The sequence below is a fragment of the Urocampus carinirostris genome, chromosome 17, assembly GCF_059441175.1.
Source record: "Urocampus carinirostris isolate Australia breed hairy pipefish chromosome 17, RoL_Ucar_1.0, whole genome shotgun sequence".
Classification (NCBI taxonomy): Eukaryota; Metazoa; Chordata; class Actinopteri; order Syngnathiformes; family Syngnathidae; genus Urocampus; species Urocampus carinirostris.
In genome coordinates, this window is record NC_142365.1 from 17,500,754 (window position 1) to 17,517,482 (window position 16,729).

Here is a 16,729-nt window from a genome sequence, read left to right on the forward strand (position 1 = left end):
ATTCGTAATGGTAACGAGTGGGTTTTTTAGTAATGTGCCTAACACTGGCCAAAGATACCAGTCTGCAACGTACCTTTAAAAGACAAAATCCCCAAAAAAACTGACACCATCATCACAAACAACAACAAAAAGTCGCTCGAAAGCCTTTGGCTTCAATCTAAAAGTAAAACGGTTTTAACTCGTGTCTATTGAGCTTGCTAAATGCCCCACATAAAAATGAATTTGCCCCCCAGGGTTGGGAAACGATCACATGGACAAGTGTTCCATTTAAGCGATTTGAATGATCGGAGCGCTGCAGTGCTTGCTATCAGCCAGAAAAAATGGGTCAATACACTGAGACTAAGTGACAGTTCTAACCAGACCTTGCCGTCATCAGGTCAGACACAATCGCAAACACAGACACAGAAGCTAGCCAGCTCCGTCCGAGCCAGTTCTCGTTTTTAAAGATTTGCACAGATCACAAGAATTTTGTCAGTGAATTCAAACTGGAGTGCAGAAGTCACAATTACACACTACCGTTCAAAATTTTAGGTCACTTAGAAGTGTCTTTAATTCTTAAGAAAAAGCACTGTTGCTTTCAATAAAGAAGAAATTACTGATTTTATAATGCAATATATGGGGCCCATTTCCAGCAACTAGCGCTCCAGTGTTCTAATAATACATTGTGTTTGCTAAAGGCTAAAGGATGATTGGAAAAACCCTTGTGAAACAGCTGAAAACATGTTAACTGGTTAGAGAAGCTATTAAGCAGACCTTACTTTGAGCTAATAAAGGATTCAGAGCATCACATTTGTGGGTGTTATTCAATTTTCGAATGGCCAGAAAAAGAGAATTTCTGTTTAACTCAGCAGTCTATTCTTGTTCTAAGAAATGAAGGTTATAGTGGGAAATCGCCAAGAAATTGAAGATCTCCTCCACAGGTGTGTACTACTCCTTTCAGAGAACAACACAAAAAGGCTTTAAGTAGAAAGAGAAGTGGGAGGTCCCGTTGCACAACCAATCAAGAGAACAAGTCAGTTAGAGTCTCTCGGAAAAGGACACTTGACAGGTCCCTTAACAAGCAGCTTGATAAATAGTAGCTGCAAAAAAACAGTGTCAACATCTGAAGTAAAGAAGTGACTCGGAGCTGCTGAGTGGTAAAGAAAAAGCCATTTCTGAGACTGGCCAACAAAAGGAAGACAAACAATACAGGCAAAAGAAAAAAGACATTGGAAAATTCAATTGATCAATAAAACTGTGACATTTTCATTGAAAACAAAAAACTGTCTGGGTGACCCCAAATTTTTGAATGGTAGTCTACATATGTATTAGCTGTAAGAAATGAACGTGACTTACTCTCGGCATTAATTGACATTGTGTCCTTCTCCCAGGACACAACAGTGATGTAGGCCTCCACTGAGGCGGGGATAATGCACTTGAAGACGGCCACATTGCCTCTCATGGCTTTTTGGTCCTCCACTCGAACAGTGTAGGGTTCCCGTAGGACTGGTTGGGAGGTACAGAAATGCCCATATTAGTTTATTTTACAGTCTACAACATTAATTTAAAAAACATGACGCATGGTGGAAACCAACTTTGATATTAAAACTTGAAACTCAATACACGTGTAATTCAAAAGATATGTTAGGAATCATTGTTGATGTGGAGGTTACATGCTGAACAATGTGGTGGTAAAAGTAGCTGCCATCTTTCAAGGAAAAAGAAAGAAGACAAAAAAGAAAAAAGATAAAGCCATTTTACTCTGTTTTTAATATTGCACCTGCATCAAAGATTGCGTAGAATGCCAGTTCTTTATTTCAAATCATATTTCTCACTGTTGTTCATAATTTTGACTATAATACACTGTTTACATAATAGTCACTATCTACCAATCATGTTACTGTTTTTTTTTTATTTCCCCACACTTGAGGGCGGACCTACTTTTTTTAACCTCTGAAGTTGAATCAAAAGGGCTCTGGAAAATCCTGTTAGAACATGTTGGAATTTCTTAGCTGAAGTTTGTCCTCGCTTTCCTGTTCTCATTGCAAGCTCGAAATTCATTTGACATCTTCTCTCCTTATATTCAGTGTCTACTAAACTATAAACGTAATCCGTATGAAAGAAAATTAATGAGAAGTTGAAGAACACAGATACGTTTAAGACCAGGAATAAGAACTTGCAGAAAAAGGAGGAGACAAAGAAATAACAATATCTCTCAACCAAAATAGCAAATTTTGAAGAGGAATTACTCTTCCCGGCACCAAATACCAAAAGAATCAACCAGGATTCTACCATATGGTGCTGGGTTCTAATGAGCATATTCTATTAAAAAAATAGAACATTTTAATTCTATATTTTTAATCACGAACTCAAGACAAATACTCACGTGGGGCTACAATAGCATGCTTGCTCAGGGCAGAACTAGCATTTAATCTTTAGAGCAGGGTGGGGAACACGTGGTTTTAGAGCCGCATGCGGCTCTTATTCAATAAGAATGCGGCTCTTTGCCTCATCATATTTTCTATATACTGTGGCTTTTTGCCTTGTTTCATGTTAAGTTTTTTTTTTGTATTGAAACAACACGAGAACAATACTTGTCGTATTGTAAGGAGAGGAGTGTGCTAAAGGAAATAATATGTTTTTAATTGTGTGTGTTTGTGTGTGTCTGTCTGTCATGGCAGGTCAGTGTGTGGTGTGGCTCTTTGACTCTCACAGTTAAAAATGTCGTCTCTTTGTGTCAAACTTGTTTGCCACCCCTGCTTTAGAGCATCAAATAGCAAAATAGCCAATAAGGATTTTACCTATGGCCATTACAACATAAACAGGCATTATGATGCAAGTTTGTCATGACAGTAAGTTGATTTTTAATAATAATATAATTGACACAAGTTGTACAACTCAGACTGAAGTAGAATTTGTAGTAAATCAGATTAAGTGAGATTCAAGAGTATCATAAATTGTTTTATTACAAATTAAATAATATTGCCCAATTATCTGTACTTGGAAGATATTTTTTGTCGTCCTTTATCATAACCTGGTTTAATACACCATAAACTAAGCTAGGATGACCCAAAGACTCAGTTTGAGCTTATCGACTGTAATGCGTAAAACAGTGGCACAATTATCAAAGTAATCTGTCATGTGTGCTCGAATCAGAAGTAAGATTTTACGATGAGCCCGACCCTAAATTATTATCCACCTGACATTGTTCTTCTTTGTCTATCTGCCTCCCTCTCGGAAAGTACTGAAACGCGCTACATTCTTAATGACGTAATGCTGCTGTGGTTTATGATCCAAATTTGAACATGTCAATAATAGAAAATTGGTTAATGTAACCTGCAGACACAGAAATAAAATAATGAAATTCAAAAAAAGGTTCATACTGTCTTGTGTAACTTAAATTTTGTGTAAAACACCTCTCCTCCTTCCAAATCATCACAAATGTAAATGAATATGTATATGAAATTTGGAGTTTGCTTCGGACTCCAGCTGCAAATCTAGTGAATTAGTAGGGCTCGGGCTAGGTCAGGCTTTAATACTCCCGGGGCTGGTTTGGATCGGGCTGGATTCTTTAGACCCAATCTTACCTCTGTTCAGAACACTATGGTTCTATGCTCACAATCCAATCATCATTTTACAGAGCTTAAACTTGATAAATTGATCTTAGACGGCAACTATGGTACAAAGACACTCACCGGCCTTAATGTGGACATCTTGGCTCCTGATTCTCCCTGAGGGATTCTCGGCTGTGCAATAGTAGGTGTTATCGTGGATGAGTTTGCTGAAACTGGAAGGGGGAATGTGGAAGATCTGAAGGGTGCCATTGGAGTGCACGTGGCGGATCCCGGGCACATCGTAGATCTCCTCACCGGTGGCCAGATACCAGCGCAGTGAGACAGGTGGCACGCCCGCTGCGGGACAGGGCACCGACGTCCCTGTGGTGCTGGCGAACACTACCTCTTGCACAGATGCATTGACAAAATATAAGCTGGAACGTAGATCTTCACAGAAAACTGCAAGAAAATGACATGAAATAAAAGGTTAGAACATTCCTTCAAAAGATCGACTTTAAACAGGATAAAAACAACAAACGTGTTACTGAATATACAGCTGTAGATACAAAAACATATCTTGTGACTCATTTCCAGTTTGCTAAAGAAACTGAAAATACATACTTAGGCACGAAACTGTTAAACCTAGGCCAGTCCCTAGACACTATTATATAGTTTTTTCGGCCTTTATCCTGTTTTTTTTTTTTAAGGGTGGGGTGCAGGATTTGAAAACATTGTTAATCTCTGACGTCATCTCTTGTCTTTACGTCATGATTGCAGCAAGTACATGCATTTTTTAGATGTGGTGGGAAAAAAAATCATATTTTGGGGGGTCTGGGTTGGCGTTTGGACCTTACTGGAAGAAGGCCTTTTCTTACATTTACCATTTTTATGCGCCATTGACATATAGAAATAAAAATAAACTTGCAGAGATGAGCATGACATCTCTCTCCAGCACTCCCCCAGGCCCTTTTCCATAAACCCAATGTGTATTGCCCCAAACAGATCTTATTAAAGTAAGATAAAGGCAAATAGGCAAAGTGGAAAATAAAGCATAAGTGCTCTTTGAACTCAGTTGGACATTGTTAACACATACTTAGTAGAGAAAAAAATGTAACTATCAAGTTTTAAGGACACCTCAAACAATGCACCCCACTTTGGAAGTCCTAATTACATGTTTACCCTGGAGTGTCATGTCCAATCTCGTTGTATACCAAGGCTTACAACGTTGATATCAATGACAATAAAGACAATTCAATTAAAAAACATAAGGAAAACAAAGTATTTTATCGGACAAAAAACCTTCGAGCCTTTAATGTATATGTCACAAAAGCAACAGACGTAAAATCATCGCCACAAACTTTGGTTTTCAGGAATGATATGAAAGCCACAAGTGATGCAACAAAACATGTTTTCTCTTAATTTTGGAACAAAATATTTTTTCCCCAGTGATTTAGGATCTAGTTTCAGTATTGTTACACACAGACATCACTGCGCGTCAATGACAAGATCCGGCTTATTTCTGAAGAGCGACATGACGCTGGAGTAACGTTTGCTTGGTATCAAGTACTGAGACGCATAATTATTAAAATTATGTAACTCAATCGTCGTTACAACATGGTGCGTTACTCCGTTACAGACAATGGATTACTACGTTTCCTGTTTTTTGAAGGTTGCTCCTTCATGAAGTGACTTACATATCTATATCCGGTGGCAACACAATGCAGAATATTACTAAAAAAAAGAGGGCATGTTTGTGTTGACCGACAAAATACAGTACAAAATAGAGTAGAAGGTGGCTTAATTTCTACCTACTAAAATTCCTATATTCTCCCTACGGTATATACTCACATTAAGCTGTATTTAGAACATTTTATTAAAATGGTGAAAACGGGGAGTCAGTTTATGTGCACTACTCATGTGTCACCAGTGGCGAATGGTATGCAGTGCGTGGGATGAGGGGCGTGACTTATACAGGAACAACGAAATCAATGGAGTAAACTTGAGCACAGGAATTGCGGTAAAAGTGTGCTGGATTTTGGTATTTTTATTGGTGAAAATATGTTTGCAATATACCATCCCTGGAGATAAAAAGAAAACGCCTTGGGCAGTACCGAGAAATGGATTAGTAAATCTTTGAGTGGTTTGAAGACAAAATGGATATGGAATGTCTCTGCATGCTCATAAGATTGCACAAGCCAAGAAATGCGAAACAAGTTCACTGCTTCAACAGGTTGGTATGCACGTTTTATTTTATTCATTTTACTGCGTGGCTATTTTTCAGCAGTTCTAAGGGTTTGTCTTCAAAGCGACTATGAACTGTATGGTTATTTGCGACAAGATAGTTACTTTCAGAGTAATGCGCTACTTTTGGGTTTCGGTAATCAGGGGGTAATGCTATTACTTTGTAAATAAACTAGTAGCTGCAACCAATTACTATTTTTTTTTCAGTAACACACCTAACACTAAAAACAACAAGTGAACATGGCTGTCCTGCAAGTGTGTTTGTGTTGATTTATTTTCTCCTTGTCTGTCCCCTGTGCTCACTGCAGTGGAGGATGCTTGCCTGAGCGTGTCTGCAGGGATACACTGCAGTGGGGCCACAGGAGAGCACAATCGGATGGTAAATAAATGAAGCAGCGAACCTTACTACTGCCCAAAGCCCTTACACACAAATGTGTGTATTTACAGGTTTTTAAAAAAAGTCATATCCTTTGAATATGAATTATTTATTATTACAATAAATATATGTATTTTTCTGTACTAACTCTCGAGATGATAATTTGTAAATAAAAAGAAAAAAACAGTAATTTGTTACACCCTGGTCATCCTGGAAGCGAGATTACCAGTTGTGCTGAGGTTTTGAGATTTTCTTGCCAGCATGTTGGTTTAAGATCAGGGTATGGTGTAATTATAACCTGTGCAGTCCTTTGAAATATTTTGTGATTAAGGACTATACAAATAAGTGTGACTTGACTACCCAAAATATGATTCACCATCTTCGTCTGGAGCTGGATTACCGAATCGACGTATGTCGTGTCCCATTCTGAAGGTTTGTGAAATTGTTTGCATAATCCACATACTTTTTGATTTCTCATTCAGATTTGGAAAAATGTATCCTATAAACTTCATTATTAATAGTTTTTACGTTCATTTGCCTATATCATAGACCTTCTGTGATATTTACATCTTAAACATGTTTGAAACACCCTCTATATAGCTTTTGGTAGCAATCCTGAGTATAAAGAAAACTGAAAATTCCATACAAATTATTTTGTATTATGTGAATTTATGTTATCTCATGAAAAAAGCAGCATTTATCCCAAATCAATTTCAGTGGTTCTAGCAGGTTTTACTCAAAAGTGTTTCTAAGAGCTTCACACAAATATCGACTTGGATTTTAAAACGTTCGTGTTTTTCCGCCACAAGGACAGCATACTTTGTATTTATCCATGACATAGCACATGGTAGCATTGCAACAACTATGACGACTTAAGGATAACCAAACAAACCGTCTTCTAATTACCGGTAAATAATAAATTAGTCATTTTGGATAAGAGAGAGTTTTCAGGACACTTGACTCTAAATATTGAGCAATTTATTGTATATGACTACAAAATTTCCTCTGTCACGAAAAATAGCCTGAGAAGAAATATTCGGTTATTTATGTGATTAAAAATTACTGAGCAATCCAAAGTTTGTGTTTGAAAATGCATGAAATTATTTGAGTTTTCTTGAAAATGATTATTTTAAAGGTTGTGGTTTCAGACGAAAGCTAATAAAATACATAATGCCTTTACTTTAAAAAATACTGTCAATATTTTCTCATCAACTTGGCCAAACCAGTGAATGAAAAAAATATTTGCGATAACAATATCTGAAACAGGGTTTGAAATGAATCAACTATTTGCATGGATAAGCATCAACACAATTGTTTCTTGAAGCCCTAGTAAACGCAATGTTGATCGTACGAACTCAACAGGACATGGCATAACAGACTAAAACATGACAAGGCATAACAGACTAAAACAGGACAAGCATAACAGACCGGGATTGTGTATAAGAGTAATGAACCAGCAACCGCAGAGCCCACAATGCAGCCTTAAATAGCAGACCCACAATTAGTGGAACTGCTTCAGCTGTTGCCCAGAGGGCGGGGCAGACTGGTCACCAAGGCGACCGTGACAATCGTAGGATTTTCCACATTCAGTTTTAGGTTAAGTCTCATACGGTACATACTTTAAGGGTGAAATATTACATCTAATACTGGACCAATATCACCTCAAATTGATCTTAAGAGGCACAGACTACCATTTTTTGGTCAAACATAACAAAAGGTGAAATCTACCTTTACAAAATAATCAGAAAATGTAAACCAAAGCAAAAATTTGTGAAATTAGTTTGCTTCAAATCCTGATAAGCAATACAATGAGTGGTTAAAATTGCACCCTGCAATGGACAAAATGAACAACATGAGTGCTTTTAGTAAAAAAAAATTGCAGTTGCATAGTGGCAGATTAGACCACCAAATGGTTTTGGTCAGCATAGTTTACGTTTGAATTCCGTGTCATAAACACATAGCTAAATTCTTATATTTGATTCATGAGTCAGCTCAAAAAAATCAGTCACGGACTCAATCAACTTCCACGAACCAACAAAGCTTGCCAATTGACGAACAAATCAAGGAATACACAGAAAGTTGTACCTCATTAAATTGATGTCAAAGAAATACAAGATTATTGCTGTAACATAACCCCAAGCATTTGTACGACAATATTCCTTCAGTCGTGGCTCCACTTCTCCTGTCATAGGGCTACGTGCATTCCCGTCTGCGCGACAGCTGCCAATCCCCCCTCCCTTGAGACCAAACATTTTAGCGCTTCATAAATTCCTAATGAGCATGCTCAAATCACAGGCCACTTCCACCCACTGGTCGCTCAACCTGTTACGACAAACAAACAGCACGGCGAACACATGTCTCAGCACATTTGTAAATGCGCTCACTTCACACATGCGATACTCAGAGGGGTTGTCCTTCAGGTGTTAAATAGTAAATTGTTGTGCTTCGATGACAGCTAAAACCCTTTTAGGTTTTAAGAAGATGCCAAAAGCAGCAGTGCCATCCTACCAGTTATGCTGGGGGTTTGTGGCGACTCAACAGCAAAGTCGACGAGCAAAACAAAAAAAAAGATTAAATATACTAGTGATTTACGTAAATTACAACAGGTTTAGTCTTGTGAAAAATGAGCCCTCAATAAATCATATAGTAGGTTAAATTTGGTTTGTATGTCCAGGTAAAATAAGAACAAATAGTAAGGTCAAGTCCAGTCAAGTTTATTTGTATAGTTTTTAATCGCGAGAAGTTTCAAAGGTGAGGAATAAGACAATGTCAGCTTAGAAACCCCTCTATGACGGCTACAGCCAATTAATAAAAAGGCAGAACCTCTTGCTCAGATACAGACCAGGGCCCATACTCAGAAGCCAGGTACGGAGATGGGGCATCCATGCATAAGGTACAGTCCATATGCGTAATCGGGGTTTCCATGCAATCCCTGCCCCTCCAACCAATCGGTGCACCCCTCTCCTTGAGCACTATCCAGCACAGCCTCAGTCTGAATGGCTCGTTCTTAAGGGGGCTACCTAGGCCCACTTCAAGTTGATGCCCCGCATCCATCGGCACCCCGTGTGATGCCTCGTCGCCCCTTCATGCGTCCCGATGCGGGAAATTTTGCTAGCAGCCTCGGAGAGCTTTAAAAGTGCGGCGGGGACTGGGGTCCCATGACGTGGGAAGAAGCCGAGATGAAGCTGAAGAGCAAAGCGGACGGCTCCTTTCTGGTGCGGGACAGCTCAGACCCCCGCTACATACTCAGTCTCAGCTTCAGGTCGCAGGGAGTCACGCACCACATGCGCATTGAGCACTACCGAGGGACCTTCAGTCTATGGTGTCACGCCAAGTTTAAAGATCGCTGCCATTCAGTAGTGGAGTTTATTGAGCGGGACATCATGCACTTCAAAAACGGAAAGTTCCTGTACTTCCTACTCACCAGATGTTTATTGCACCAAATGCATATGTTGACTATTTTTTGCACTATGATGACTATTTTTGCACCAAATGCTTAATTGCACAAACCCTTACGATACCAAACCGTATAACGATACCAAACTGTATGTAACATCCTACATGCCGACATTTCTTGTGTAAATATTGTGTAAATTATAACTATAACCTTATCCTCCTTGTTTTATGACCTTATCTTCTCTGTTCCTTTATCTTCTTGGCTTTTTTACCTCACTGTGAATGTGTGAAACTGGAGTGTCATGCCCAATTTTGTTGTCACAATATGTTAACCCAACAATGACAATAAAGGTCTATTCTATTCTATTCTATTGTATGTGATTATAGAAGTCATCTTACTCATTAGCATCACCTATGAGAGGTCCAAGGTATTCTGTTCGACGATGAACTTGATGGTGGCCAAAGATTGGGATTATGGCCTTGATACAGAGTTTCTGAAAATAGTCCTATGGATGTGAATGGTTACCTTTATTGAAAGGAAGGAAACTCAGCCGGTATACAAAATTAAGAAGTTTTGGATACGGTTGAAGTCTGGTTGACAACCAGTTTAATTAGTTGATTAGTTGAGGAATAACTTAATGCCACAAGGCTACTTTTCCTGTACATTGAGGTAGGCTTACTCCAACTTGGGATGAATGACAGGCTTTGACTGTTTCTTTTTGCCTTTTTACCGAGTAGCTCAGGGTATCTACTACTTTTGGAGTCCATGGGATGAAGTCAGTAAGGCAAAAAGATGTTTGCATGGAGCTGATGAAGGTGCATAAAATTTTTTTAATAGAGGGTGTAACAGTACTTCATCAATTCAAATCAATGTTAAGCTAGAAATGGACACAGGTCATTAAGATTCTCAAAGTCAAGTGACAATAATAATACTAATAATAATAATACTGTACATTTTTTTCAAAACAACATTAAAACCAGAATAAAACCATTAAGGTATGAATACAAATATAAAACAAAGGGGCACGTGAGGCAGTTTATTATGGATAGGCAAGTCGTAAGACACGGGTTTTGAGTCTGGATTTGAAAATGGACAGAGTAGAAGAATTCCAGGGGTTAGGTGGTAATGAGATCCTGAGCTGAGGGGCAGAGCGACTGAAGGCTCTGGTAGGTTATGAAGAGGAGGGGCCACAGTGTAGAGCCCTGAGGCACACCTGTGGTGACTGGAGAAGGGTCAGATGAGTAGGACTTAAGTTTTCTGAATAGAGTGTGACCTGTGAGGTAGGAATGAACTATTGAAAACGGCTGCGGGTTATGCTCAAGTCATTGACCATGTTTAAGTCCATTGCTACATTAAGGAAAATACGGAGGGAGGGGCAATTGGTCTTCAATTTTTTGTAGACTTAAAGGTCTTCAACCATATTTTGGGGAACACTTGAAGTACTATGAAGTTTGAGCAAATACAAAACCGAATTTATGTGTGTTTAAGCCCTCTTTTTGTGTCAGAGTTTGTGCAATATTAGTATAAGTATACATGCAAGTCAAGTTAGAACAGGGGTTGGGAATCTATGCCTCACGACCCTTATATGGCTCTTTTATTGAGTACATATGGCTCGGAGATAAAATTCTGATATGCGCAGAGTCAGGTATATTGAGCGCATAGCTGACATAGAGCTATCAGGACAAGTGGTTCGATCCAGTATTTAAAAAGCATACTCCCTCCTTTATATTACAGTCGAGGTGAAACCATCATTTATGAAAAGGTCAATATCAGGATCGACTGTCTTAAATAACTGCGGGAGGGAGAGAAGTTTAAAGTAATGTATTTGTTGATATGGGACAAAGACATTTAATCAAATCATCCAATGTCACACAGTGAAATGAAATGCACTGAAAATTTTGACTTTGTATGAAGAGATTTAGCGGTTTAGCTGAAATTTGTCCAAAATATATATGGTATGGCTCCCTCTCAATTAAAAAAAAGCAATCTAAATATTCAGTTGGAAAGTTTACCGACCCCTGAACTCTTCAGCGTAATACTAAAACATCTGTATCCTGTTCACCTCAAGACCCTAAAGGCAGTTTTTGGTGGACCTACAAAAGTCCTAAACAAAGTATACGCATATTAGCTTTAATTTATGTCAAAATGCAGTTGGACGAATGGCCTTCTGTGCAAACAGTCACCCGATTCACTTCAGATACTAACAATGGAATCAGGCATCTTATGGTACAGTATGGATTTGTCACTTAAGCATTAATCACCCAATGAGAGCAAGTGTATCATCCAAAATATATTGTGAAATTTGATGCAAAATATAAAAAAATGTATATTTTGAACTGATGTCACAATTTTAATTTGAGTCAAGAATTATTCTTTTAAGACAGATGTCTTTTATTTGGAATGTACCGGTACTTGAGAAGGTAGCTCAACAAGGACAAGAGGTTGCTGGCTAACGGCTTTTGTCTCGGTCCTCGCTCTGTGCACAGACTCATTAAATATTGAGACCACCACCCATTTCTGGGTGGTTGATTTCTTCAGATGAGAAGGCTTGATGGACACACAACCCTTTAAGATTGCAAAGTTCCGGATAGATACAGTACGACTGCATTTATTTTTTAGTGCAATGCCAAGAAAATAGTGCGGGAAGGGGTTGAGTGGGGAGGCGGGCAAGCCAAAAAGCACTCAGACAGTCATACATAGGCCACTATTGAAAGAGAAAGACAGAAAGCCTTGGCAGAGGTCAAAGTATGCTCCACCTTAGGTATCTCTCACGACCTCGTTTAAATGCATTCGTCCTTTGTTCTTGCTCACTTTCCTTCTCCATCCAGCCCTTGTACAGGCTCTCCTTCACGATCTTTTGATTGTGTTTTTCACTTTTAGACTTGCATCAACTTTACAAAAGGGTACAGAGGATTTTTTTTAATCTCTCAAAGTAAAGGTTCCATTGAGGACTTTTTAGTAGGGATATTTGATAACACATTTTCAGACCAATGCCAATAGTTGACATCCAGTCGGGAGTAGTTATTGAAACAGATTCCATATATGATACCATTGGCGAATATAACTTCCTTCTCTGAAAAACGACTTTTATTTTTGCTTAACCGCAAGTATTTTTAATAGTAATAAAACATCTATTTAACTGTAGGTTCTTGATTGTCAAATCGCCAACAGTAGGCAGACGATAATGAGTAGGGTAAATATCAATAGCTGGTGCAATAATTTTTAAGATTAATAAACATCACGCATGTGCTGTTATTTCAGATGAATCGTCTTTGTACTGAAAAAGGTAGAATCAAAGAACCCTAATAATTACTCATAAAGTTTGTAAACAAGCGATATTTTCACTAATTCCCGAATGTGCTGATGATAAAAATGCTCGTAATTTAATGCTAAAACGCAAAAAAAGGGCCTAGTGGTTAGGGTTCAGGACTGCTATCATTGCAATCTGGGGATTGTTATGCAATTGTAGTCAACGATAACTATTGACTGATTATACAATGGGATGCATTTCCAATTTTTCAGTAGAGAAGGCATTATCAAATTTCTGCCGTTTTTGTTGCGCTCTCTATATGATATTTTCGAGTACATTAGGCATACAAAAATGTTCAACCCACATAGGCACTCCCATGCTTCTTTATTCCCACAACTCAATGATACTTATTTCAGACAACTCCCTAGCAAGCCCAAAGACCATCAGTCTGAATTGTTGCTGATTTCCAAAGCCATCGACCCATTGCGTAGCCCCCACAATTGCATTTGGAGCTCAAGGGCGCCAGACACACTTCGGTCAAGGAGAGAGCACGAGGGTGTGTCACCATGGTGTGGGGGGATGAGCGCCAATGCGGTGTACACACAGGCTGACATGTCCTTGGTTGACAGGCGTGCAAGTCAGTGCCGGTTTCCTCTTGACATTGTTAGCTGAAGAATATTGGATGGGCATTGTTTTTTAAATGCTGTTTTAGTCCACGATTGCCAGGCTTACTTTGACCGAAGCAGATTCATGGTTTTTCAATTGATTTCACACATCCCTGAATGGTTTCTATTGTTCCAAATCTCCAACACAGCTAGCGTGGACCTAGCTCAGTGCAGTTGCAGCCTGCACAGGGGCATAAAGACATTAGGGCTACTTCACTGCAGGAAGAAAGCACTGAGCCATCCTGACAGCTCGTGGCAGGCAATGCAGGTAATTACAGGCTACTGTCTAGGGAGGGCAGAACGGGGGCTGGGGTTTAAAAAGAGGAGGGGTGCTGAATCTAATGGAGGACAGGGCGGCCTCACCATGACAGTGAAAAAGCATCCACACCCACCCGGCAGATTCCTTCCCCTTTGGGGTGCCCCCGGATTCCCCACCTCCGCCTGCCCTGCTTCTGCCCTAAGGCTTTACAGAATATAGAGTAAAGCAAAATGCGGAGAGCCGTGATGTACAGATCACAGAACAGAGACTCCTCACTCCTAAATCACCAGCTCCCAATTTGCCTTCATGAATAATTGTTGAGCGGTGCGCTCGGTTCCATGCAGATGCAATGTAAAACCAATGATATCTTCTTTAGTGTCAGCTCCCCAGAGAGAGAAACACGTCATGTAAAGTGGTCCAGTTGATGCATATGAATGTTCATCCGTATGAACAGCAACAGGAGACGGCAGAGTTCCCATGTACTTGGGACTCTAATGACATATTAGCGAGATGGTAGGAGTAAAATGCTACTAATCGTCGGTACATAGGAAAATGAAATGACCCGAGATTGAAATTGATAATGTGTGAGTGAGTCATGTGCCAATGCAAACAAGTGAATGATATTCTCAAAATGTGTCACTGACTTTAGGAATGGCAGAAGATTTGGCTGGACTTTATCAGGATGCAAGATCCTAACAAAATGTTCAAACCAAAATCTATAGTGTGATCCCATTGCTAAAGCGGATGGCCTCTTTCTGCTGCCGAGGAAGCTCAAATGGGTTGCTTGTGTGATCTCATTCTGGTCAAAACCTGCAGCTAATGCATGACCATACAGAGATTAGCTGGTAAAACATAGCTTTTCCTTTCAGCCTATTGTGTCAGAACGATAGCACCAAGCTACATGTCGCTAATCTGATGCATACTACAATCTTCTCTGCTTAAAGTAGGACCTTGTTTCAAATGCACAAAAGGCCAAAAAAACAAAAACTATTTAACTGATTTGTATTTAATGTCATTGATATCAATGTTGTGAAAACATTGTATGCAATGAGATTAGACATGGCACTCCAAGATTAACATGTAATAAAGAGAGCAACGAAAAATATGTATATATCAGAAAATAGCCCTGCAATTTCATTTATTTCTATTTTCCAAGAAACTTGACTCCATACAAGTTCAGTATCATTTTTTTTCCCGAGCTTGTGATTAAGCAGAATTTTCTACTTAGGTTTATTGAGTGACACAAATGTTATACAGAGAAGACCCCTACCTTTTATAGTCACAATTGGGAAGCAAGCACTAAATCATTTTGTGACCAAGAACCATTGTCCCAGTTAAGAAAGCAGTCTCTCAGTGCGGTGTGCATTGCTTTTATGTAGGTTCTAATTCTCAAATTAGTCAAGGTACTAAACCCTTTCCAAACGTAAACTATTGTCTCGCTAGCTCCACTTTGACTGCGCTTATTTTTACATATCATATCAACGTCCAAACGCCATCCAGCCTCCGACGTCAGCTTAAAATATACAGGCAGTAGTTCCCCCCAAAGACAGTTCTGTGATCTTATGAAACACCTTATCCCTAACCCAGAGAGAGCACAATATCCATGGTCACTATAAGACTGTACTCCGAGTTAGGAAGGCAGTATCTAAGCTAGGTTCACACTGCAGTCAAATCAGCACATCAGACCCAGGCAGCATTATAATGTGGTCCTAAATCTGATACATATCAGATTTTTTGGAATGTGACTGTGTTAACGATCAATGTGCATTCATGCTACCTGCATGTCATCGAGAGGCAGGAGACAGGGTAGAACTCAACAACTATGGTAGATGAAAACACAGAAAGCATTTAATAGAGGAAAGGTCAAGTTTTGGATTTAATTATTATTTTGGGAGACAACTCTGTTAAGCCTCCTGTAGCACAATCATGTTCAAATTGCTAGATACGCTACGCTGTTAGAATCCATGAGTACTTCTGTAAACAATAAGGGCATTGTGTGTGATATTACGTGTCCTCTTCTGTGTCTGCGGGACACTTGAAGAAGACGTAAATAAGTCACAGGAGATCGCATACAGGTTGGATCTAGTTGGAAATGTGAATGATCTCGCAAAAACCGTGTGAACCTAACCTAGGTGCCAACATGACAGATCTGAGATCGTGTCTACCTGGCTCAACAGTCCCCCGGTTTATTATTATTTCACATTACAGTACAGTAGTTATTTGTTTAAAAAAAACTATTAAATACATGAGTAAATAAATACAATTTATACAGTACTTTTGTGTTGCCCAGATCGCAATTGGTTTTCTTTAATATTTAATTTGCTTCTTTAAAGTAGAATACAAGGCTAGAAGGGTTTACATAAATATTTTGTGTTTGAGCATTAACCCCTTAACGTTCCTGTTAAATTCGCCTAAAATCGTAATCTTAGCTGCACCCAAACTAGATTGAATGCGGTTCTTGAACCATTTGGAGTATATGGTCGGTTTTGGTCTTTTTTCCAACTGAAATAATCACTGCAAGTGACACTAACATTGAGTAATCAGAGTTAGAACACACATAAAATGGAAGGTTTTTATTTTTGCCTGAATTTTTTGCAATTAAATGCCTGCAGATGAGTGTAGCATGGGTATCTTAGCTCAAAAACAGTTGAGACAATAGCCTGAAGCCTTACCTGTTACCTTGTCAAACTTGATCACAATCTGAAAAACTGAACCTTGTATTTTAGACATTTTTCCAAGGGTAGGTTTAGGCATTTCCATTTGAAGACAAAACTATTTCAACACTCAAATCTTTGGAAATTTGTATTTTACTTCGGTCAAATTTTTTCATACATTGTGAAGGAGTTGAAAACGTTAAAATTCTCTTTCCATAAGTCAATTAATGATTGTGCACATAAAAATGCGTAAAAATGAATCACTAGCGGCATTGCGCACACTTATTCCGGGTCTAGTTTTAATAGAATAGGGATATCTTCATATCGATTTGTTCAGAATTTCATTGGCTGACC

General features: G+C 39.0%; 1 protein-coding gene across 2 annotated transcripts in view; it reads right to left on the reverse strand.

The window, feature by feature from the left end:
- dscama (Down syndrome cell adhesion molecule a) overlaps nucleotides 1-16,729 on the reverse strand; it is a 149,935-nt gene that overhangs the window by 114,419 nt on the left and 18,787 nt on the right. For both annotated transcript variants that reach the window (XM_088320491.1, XM_088320490.1), the window contains exons 2-3: nucleotides 3,675-3,992; nucleotides 1,336-1,485 (exon numbers count right to left, since the gene is read on the reverse strand). In XM_088320491.1, coding sequence (XP_088176617.1) covers nucleotides 1,336-1,485; nucleotides 3,675-3,992 — 468 coding nt within the window. The remainder of the gene's footprint in view (nucleotides 1-1,335; nucleotides 1,486-3,674; nucleotides 3,993-16,729) is intronic.